Raw genomic sequence first — 8,861 nt, forward strand, 5'->3', positions numbered from 1 at the left:
CTATAACAGGGGTATTGTAGTTATTTTTATAAAAAATATTAATTTAGATTGATTGAAGATTTAGTTTATTGATTTTTCGATTAAACTGATTTGTTTGGTCTAATTTTAACAAAAATAACACAATTTGATCGATTATATAGATTGAATTTTAATTATTAAAAGACATCTTTAAAAAAAAAGACGTTTTAAGTAATTTTATGTGAGTGACTCTCATATATAATATAACTTTCAACAGGCAACTGAGACCTGGGTCTGATGGCAATTTTGTTTGTTTCATATAGAGTTGCACTGGGTTCAAATTCTCTTTGAAAGAATATAGAATCATGTTAATAGTGTGTACCTATATAGCGTGTGTAAGTGTTTAAAGAAATATAAAACTACGCTAATAGTGTGTACCTATGTAATGTGTGTGAGTGTATAGTACATGTATAAAATCAAACGTTCTAGCAATTGTGATTTATTCTATACAAGTTGTTTTTCTATTAAATGCTCTTGTTATTATTTATATTTTTACCGCATCCTATAGCATAAATTAAATCAGCAATACAATTAAATTGTATCAATCTAAATAATAGTTGAAAAAGCAAATTGAATACTTGATAATTTTTCGTAAGAACAATACTCTGCCATTATTTTTATTACTTGAAATGGTTAGTGCACTTGATATTTAGTGTCACATTCAGAGTAGGGTTTACAAATTATTATGCAAACTCTATCTACGTAGCTTATTGGATTTTACTTCAAGATAAAAAATAAATTAGGATTTTATCATAGTAAAACTCATTGTGTAGCATGTATGTTGCTATTTGAGTTTGTGTCATATCATAATTTGTGTGAATTGAACTCATTGATATGAGGACTTGTCAAACATGTAATAATACTATTATCTTTGGGTTTTGGTTAAACATTTCGTAAACTAGTGTTTTGATTGCTTAATGAAATTGTCAAAAGTTTTTTATTTATTATTATGTGCAAAATTTGTCTCCAAGAGAAAAATAAAGTTGATAACAAGAATAAATTAATCAAAAACTTTATAAAAAGAATGTAGAAGATTTTTATGGACGAGTAAATATTTTAATTTTTAAAACATTTCTTGAACAAAAACTTTATAAAAAGCGTCAAAACATTTTAAATAAGTAAAAGCATTAACGAGTATTATAAATACACTTGTTATTATCAAAACGTTTATATAATTTATTTCCAAAATATCAAAAGTAGATCTAAAAATATTATAACTAAAGATACAAGGCATCAATGCATGTTATTCTGAGTAAAAATGTAAGATAGTGACAAATGCGCTGGAAAGAAACCATTGTTGATTTTTTGTGTGCGTGAAATATAGTTTTGGTCGTCAACGTTTAAGGTTAATTCTATTTTAATTTATAACGATTATATTAATGTTATCTCATCGTCAAATTCTTCACTAATAATTAACGGAATTGATATACTATTAATAATATTTTTATTAAAATTATGTTTGCTCAAATTAAAAGAAGTGAATAAGAAAATGGAGTTTGAGTTTGTTAAGAAGGTGAAGGTGGGAGAGAAAAATTGAGCAAACACTTTAACAAAAATATTAGTACATCAATTTCGTTAAGTGTTAGTGAAGGATTTGACGATTAGATAATATTGATGCCATTTTAAAAATTTTGCGATAAAATTATGACGATTATATTTAATTTATCTAATTTATTTGTGTTAAAGATTATTCTTGTAAATTATTGCTGAATTGATCTTAAATTTTTTAAAAGATTAGTCATCAAAAATATATTTAATGTAAATCGAAAACTTTTAAAATAATATTGAATTAAAATAAAATTTAAAAAATATTTTTTTAAATTTTAACAAATTTTAAGAATAAAAAATTTATTTTACTCTGTGAAATAAAGTGTGTTGTGTAATCTGATTTTAAAAAAATTATGGAGTTTAAAGCATTGAAACTTAAAAGTGAAATGATCCAAGTGTTGTGTTGTTGTATGCATATGGTGTGGCATGGGATGCATGGATTCCAAGGGTTGTTTGCATAAGTGTTTATAAAAAATATTAGGAAAAGTCTAAGCCCAGCAATTTTTTTAAATTCTCATGTAACCAGCAAGAAAAAGTGAATCATTGGATGAAATCTCACAACAATTTCACACCATTAAAATTATTATTGATGGCTATTTGATGGCTACAAATCACAAAAGTTACTGTCCCCTAACACTCCTCAAAATATTATGTCTTGCGCGTAAGTGTGCACTGTATACAAGAAATTAAAAGAATAAATTTTCTCTTCTTTTCAAATCATAACCGTGGTATTGTGGGAGTGATATGCATGTGTCATTGTTTTATTTATTTATTTATCTTTTTTTGCAGTGTTAGCTTAGTTTTTTTGGTTATCTTTTCTTTGGGGCCTTGATGTTTTGGATTTTTAATATTTGATTCCAGCTTAGCTTTCATTTTTTGGGGTGTCCTTTATGTTTTTTCTTTTTTTATTTAATTTTGCTTTGTTTTGAAAAAACACAATTAAAAGTATAGAAGTATAGAAACTTTTGTATTCTGTGTGAGTATGGTGAGTATGTATAGTATAAGACCAAAAAAAGTAAGTATTCTTTTCTTTATAAAATTGTGTTTGTTTATTATTCATATAAATAATATTATCTTTATTGTTTAAATTAAAAAATACAAGTATTATTTAAATAATTATAATAATTTACAGAATATATTTGTAACCATTTTAAATGAACATATTAGGGGTGCAGTTGAATTAAATTTTTATATTTTTGTATAATTAGACTCTTGAATTTAAGACGTCTTTAATTCAAAATATTAATTTTCACCGACTAATGATTTTATCCGAGTTTTTCATAATGAAATTGATGACGATGACAATTTTATTGTCTTTAATTTTATCTTACATTTTCGTTAGTCCACTTCAAGCACCTTGTGAATTGTGACAGTAGCGACTATATAATTTTGGTGAGCAAGACAATTCTGTTAATTTAGAAGCCCTAGCAGAGAAAGAGTACATATGAGAGAAGGAGAGAACGGAAACGAGTGTTTGAGGGCGAAACACAGTGAGAATGGCGACCATGGCGTCGGAAGAGATAAAGGGGAGAGTATGGGTGGGGGTGCATCCGGTGTCAAGGAGGATTTTTCACGAGAGGGTTTTTCAAATCCTACAAAGATCTCCTTTAGAGATAAAGTTATTGGTCCAGAGAAATCGAAGGCGTTTGTACTTGCAGGATCTCTATCTGGGGATAGTATAGCCACGGTGGTGGGCAAGCAGGGTGACTCCCAACCTCCATGTGTAAACTTCACTGAAGAAGCCAAGCTTTGTTTGGCAGAGCCTTATCGAGAAGTTTTAGTGATCAAGGTTCTCGATAAAAATTATAGTTACACAGCTCTTTCACACAAGTTTCGGATGGTTTGGCAAAGATGGCTTTGATCTGCTTGATGTGGGGTTTGGGTACTTCATGGTAAAATTCGATGCATGTGAAGATCGTGAGAAGGTCATGCTTGGTGGCCCGTGGTTGATTGAGGGGCACTGCGTTGCTGTAAAACCGTGGGATATAGAATTTCGGCCATGTGAGCAATCCTTCGGGTCTACGCTTGTATGGGTTCGGATTTCGGGGTTCCCAATATGGTGCTATCAGGAACAGAGACCATGATGCGTATTGCTTCTGCAATAGGAGTTCCCATCAAAGTGGACTTAGCCACTAAGTTGGCAGAGAGAGGACGATATGCCCGAGTATGTGTTCAAATAAATTTAGGACTGCCAGTGATCAAGCATATCATTGTGGAAGGCGTAACTCATGTAGTAGAGTATGAAAGTTTAAATTTAATTTGTAACTCCTGTGCACGTTATGGTCACAATATGGCACAGTGCTTGGGTAGAGACTCTAAGGAAGAAAAGAGTGCTGATTCCGATGCCACCAAGCCACGGGACGGTACAAAGGCAATGCCACATCCTGAGACCAAAATTCACAATTCAAATGAAGTAGAACCTAATGTGGTAGGTGGCGTTACTGGCGAGAATCCTGCATCGAATTTGCAAGAGGATTTGGAGGCTAATAATTTGGAAGGAAATAATGTTGAAGAGGCTTGCATGCATGATGAACCAGGCTGGGAGAAAGTTGTGAGGAAAGGTAAAACCAAGCTGGGTCAGAAGCAATCTAACAAGGTCCAAAGAGGCATTCAATCCAGAACCGATTCGGGTAGAGTAATCAGGCCCACCATTCACTTCTCTCACACGAATGGATCCAGCTCCTATCGCGCTAGGGTCGGGTCACGAGTCAAGGTCGGACACAGCGCTTCCCGTGCTGGTAAGACGTCATCTTCTCAACCCGACACACCCCAGTGCCTTGCAGGTCCTCTCTCCGGAAACGACCAAGGCTGGGGTCCCTACAGAGCTCGCCAGTTGAGAAGAATGGAGACACGGTGGTGGAAGCATCGTCATGTCTTCCTGCAACCGTGAAGGAGGGTGTTACCGTGGCGGTTCATTGGAGAAGAAAGGCGCATTGCCGGCTGTTACTGCGTCGGTAGGCGGGATTAAGGAGATATTCCATGGAGATCCGGCAAACCTGAAGGTCACGGGAGTCGCTTCCGCTGGGCAAGCCTCGGTTTGAGGTTGGTGAAGCACTTTGATTTCTTTGTTTTATATTTTTATATTTTATATTATGGATAGTTTAAATATAATAGCTTGGAATTTTAGGGGGTGCTTCTAATAAGTTAGCCCGGGTGAATTGTAAAGAGCTGGTTAGGAAATTTAAACCTGTAATTTTTATTGTGGTTGAAACTCACTCTCCGTTTCAACACTTGAAACTATTTTGGGAATGACTTGGTTATCACCCTATTGGTATAGTGGAGGCGTCAGGACATAAGGGGGGTATCTGGTTCCTTTCTGCAATACAGGGTGTTCACTGCAAATGGGTTGATGCTTTCGATCAGTGTGTTACAGTTGAAGTTCAGGTAAATAATGTGATTTGGAGGTGCAGTGGTATCTATGGTAGTCCTCAATTTAATACCAGAGTTCTGCTATGGGATTATCTTGTTACTCAGTCTTCGTCTTTCTGCGGGCCATGGATTGTTCTTGGTGATTTTAATGAAGTACTATTCTCTCATGAATCTAAGGGTTGCCTCTTCTCGAGTCGTCATGCAGATCGGCTTGCTGCCTCTCTAGGGGATAGTAATCTGTTTGACTTGAAGACTATTGGAAGACAGTTTTCTTGGTACAGAAGGGTTAAAAATGGTGTTGAGGTGGCGAAAAAACTTGACCGGGTTTGTATCAATAGTGGCTGGCTATCTCTATTTCCAGAGGCTTACGCAGAAATTTTAAATAGGCTTCAGTCTGATCATTGTCCTATCCTAGTACGCTATACAGGTCGTCCCCAACCGAAAAAGAATAGACCTTTTCGGTTTATTGCAGCTTGGGCAACTCATCCGGGGTATAGAGATATTGTGAACCAATCATGGTAGGCTGGCTACAGAGAGATGCATGGCAAGCTTTCAGAAGTGCAAAAGAACTCTTTGGAGTTTAATTCTAAAGTGTTCGGCAATATTTTTGTTAGGAAATACAAATTGGAGAGACAGATTAATTTTCTTCAGAAACGACTTGAAGTAATGGAAGATTTGTCTATGCAGCAAAAAGAAAAACAGCTGATTGAGGAATTTAATAACACGCTTGTGCAGGAGGAACTTCTATGGTTTCAAAAATCCAGAGAGCAGTGGGTAAAATTTGGGGATAGAAATACCAAGTTCTTTCATGTCCAGACTCTTGTGCGGAGAAAGCATAATAAGATTCATGGTCTCTTTCTTCAAGATGGGGTGTGGGAAACGGACCCGGATGTCCTTAGAAGGGAAGCTGAATCCTTCTATAAACGCCTATTCTGCCAGTTGGAGGATGTAGACTTAGGTTGTCTTGGTGATGTGCCACTGCCTTCCCTGAATGATGAAGCCTGTTGTAGCCTCACAGCGCCAGTTACTCTGGAAGAAGTTAAGTCGGCTGTTTTCAGTATGCATTCTTTTAAGGCGCCGGGCCCTGATGGGTTTCAGGCTTTCTTCTTTAAAGAATACTGGAAGATTGTTGGTTTTTATGTTTGGACTATGGTTCGTCATGCGTTCTCTTGTTTGGATATGGATCCAAGGATGATGGAAATTCTTGTGGTTCTTATTCCGAAGGTAGAAAACCCGGTTTTCATGAAGGATTTCTGACCAATTAGTCTCTGTAATGTGGTTTACAAAGTTATAACAAAGGTCCTGGTCAATAGACTTCGTCCCCATCTCAAAGAGATTATTGGACCCCTTCAAGGAGGGTTTATCCCAGGGAGAGGAACCCCAGACAACATCATTGTAGCACAAGAGGTTCTCCATTTCATGAAGAAGACAAATTCAAAGAAAGGCACCCTGGCCTTTAAGATTGATTTGGAGAAAGCGTACGATAGAGTGGATTGGGAATTTCTGAAACAAACCCTGGTGAGTTTTGGCTTTCCTCCTCCGACAGTCAATCTGATTATGCGTTGTGTCACTGCTTCCTCACTGTCTATCCTCTGGAATGTGGATAGATTAAATAGCTTTACTCTGAGCAAGGGTCTTAGGCAAGGAGATCCTATATCACCGTATCTGTTTGTGTTGTGTATGGAGAGATTGTCATGTTCTATTAATTAGCAAGTTGATAAGGGCTTGTGGAAGCCGGTTGCAGTTTCTAGAGGGGGTCCAAGAATTTCTCATTTGATGTTTGCCGATGATTTGCTTCTTTTCTGTAAAGCTGGAAAACAGCAAGTTCAAACTGTAATGGTAGCTTTGGAAAATTTCTGCAGAGCCTATGGGATGAAGGTTAATGTGGAAAAATCTAAAGCGCTATGCTCCAGGAATGTTTCAGCGACAAGAAAAGAGATTTTCACTGGAGTCTCCTCCATCAAATTCGTCCAGAACTTGGGCAAGTATTTAGGGGTGAACCTTAATCACTCTCGGGTGACACGCGCAATTTTCAACGATGTTTTGGACAAGATTCGGGGAAGGCTAGCCAGCTGGAAAATGGAGATTGCTTAATAAGGCAGGCAGACTCTGTTTGCTCAACTCGGTAGTGACTGCGATTCCTACTTATCGCATGCAAGTATCTCTCTTCCCTAAAGGGGTAATTAATAAGATAGAATCCATGATGCGAAACTTTCTATGGAAGGGTCAAGCTGATGGTAGAGGCCTGAATCTAGTTAACTGAAAAGTGTTGGTCACTCCTAAGAAGTTTGGAGGTCTGGGAATTAGAAATCCTTTTTGTGCCAATATTGCTCTTCTTGGAAAACTAGTTTGGCAACTTTTTCACCATCCCGACAAGCTATGGGTTCAACTGTTGACGGAGAAATACCATTCTTCTAAGGATGATTGTTTTAGTCGGTCTTGAGGAAGGGGATCTTATGTTTGGAAGAGTATATGTCGAGCTTGGGATATCCTGAAGGAAAGTTTTAGTTGGTGCATTGGGGATTTGGAACAGAACTTTTGGTTTTCTAAATGGAGAAGAGAGGGGCGACTGTGTCAGGAGATGGATTATGTTTACATTTCTGATTCGGATCTCAGGATCTTGGACCTTTGTTCATCTGGACACTAGAACCTTGAGAATATCTATTCTCCTCTGAATCAGTCTCTGCAGAGCAATATTAACTCTTACAACCCAGATGTTCAAGCTGGTTCAGAGGTCGGTTGGTGTTGGACTGGTGCGGCCTCAAAGGTTTATGATGCTCATAGTGGTTATTTGTGGCTCAGTAAGAAGATGTTTAGTTGGGAGGATAGGGGTAATTGGCTTTGGCTTTGGCATCAATATATTCCGAAAAAACACAAATTTTTGGCCTGGCTATGTCTTCGCGAGGCTCTTCCTACTGCTGCATTTCGTTTTAGGAGGGGCATTTCGCACACGGATAGCTGTCCACGATGTTTCTCAGGTCAGGAATCGGTTTTACATTGTATTCGGGATTGTCCAAAAGCCCAACTTGTTTGGCAAGCTTTAGGGATCTCCGATCAACCAGTGGATTTGATGAGTTGGTTCTTACATAATAGCAAACAGCGCCCCTTTAGATTCTTTTCTGGTCTCTGGTGGATTTGGTGTTCGAGAAATAACGAGATCTTTCATCCTCACGAGCATTGGACCACAGACAAGGTGATTGGTATGGCTTTGTCCTTAGAAAAGGAGCTCCGAAATATTTTTGAGTTGCACCGACTATCTATCCCCTCAACCATTAGTGGCTCTTGGATTCCCCCCTCAGTGGGTACCTTTAAGATTAATTGTGATGCTAGCTATCTTGGCAATGGTGCTCGAGTTGGTTTTGCTTGTGTTAGCAGAGATTGGAAGGGAAGGTGGCAACGAGGCTGTCTGGGAACAATTGAGAGTCGTAGTATTTTACAAGGAGAATTGTTTGCTATTTGGAGAGGCTTTCTTTTAGCATGGGACTCGGGACAAAGAGACATTATATGTGAGATAGACTGTGTGGAGGCTTTTACTATTGTCAATAATTTATAAGATTGCTCTGGGTTTATTGATCCTTTGGTGTTAAAAATCCGAGATATCATGTCTTGGAAATGGCGTGCTGATCTTCGGTTGATCTTGAGAGATGCAAATACAGTAGCAGACATCATGGCAAAGACTGCAATGAGGACTATTTCTCTCCAAGTGGAGCTTCCATTGCATTGAAAGGAGTTTGAGAGTAGTATTCAGCGGGACTGTCTTTCTTAAGCAGTTTCTTGTTTTTTTTTTCTTTCTTAGTTTTTGTTTATTTTCTTTTAAGTCACCAAAAAAAATTTTGGCAACACTTAGAAAGATGTTAGTAAAATTAAATGTTAAACTTTTTAAATTTTTTATATTCAAATTTATTTTTAAATATTAAAAATTATTA

The 8,861-nt window shown here is 36.9% G+C and overlaps 1 protein-coding gene across 1 annotated transcript; it reads left to right on the forward strand.

The window, feature by feature from the left end:
- On the forward strand, positions 3,596 to 7,029 carry LOC107606480. The gene is made up of 7 exons (XM_021106746.1): positions 3,596 to 4,349; positions 4,459 to 4,601; positions 4,894 to 4,950; positions 5,041 to 5,453; positions 5,550 to 6,159; positions 6,235 to 6,453; positions 6,646 to 7,029. Exons 1-7 carry the CDS (start codon positions 3,596 to 3,598, stop codon positions 7,027 to 7,029), a joined length of 2,580 nt encoding a protein of 859 aa, XP_020962405.1.

Source organism: Arachis ipaensis, chromosome B07 (genome assembly GCF_000816755.2).
Source record: "Arachis ipaensis cultivar K30076 chromosome B07, Araip1.1, whole genome shotgun sequence".
Lineage (NCBI taxonomy): Eukaryota > Viridiplantae > Streptophyta > Magnoliopsida > Fabales > Fabaceae > Arachis > Arachis ipaensis.

Coding starts and splice junctions, on each gene's coding strand:
- LOC107606480 (XM_021106746.1), top strand. CDS start 3,596: ATGGGTTCGGATTTCGGGGTTCCCAATATGGTGCTATCAGGAACAGAG. Junction 6,160..6,234: donor TTGTGGTTCTTATTCCGAAG/GTAGAAAACCCG, acceptor GTTATAACAAAG/GTCCTGGTCAATAGACTTCG. Junction 6,454..6,645: donor AATTTCTGAAACAAACCCTG/GTGAGTTTTGGC, acceptor TCTATTAATTAG/CAAGTTGATAAGGGCTTGTG.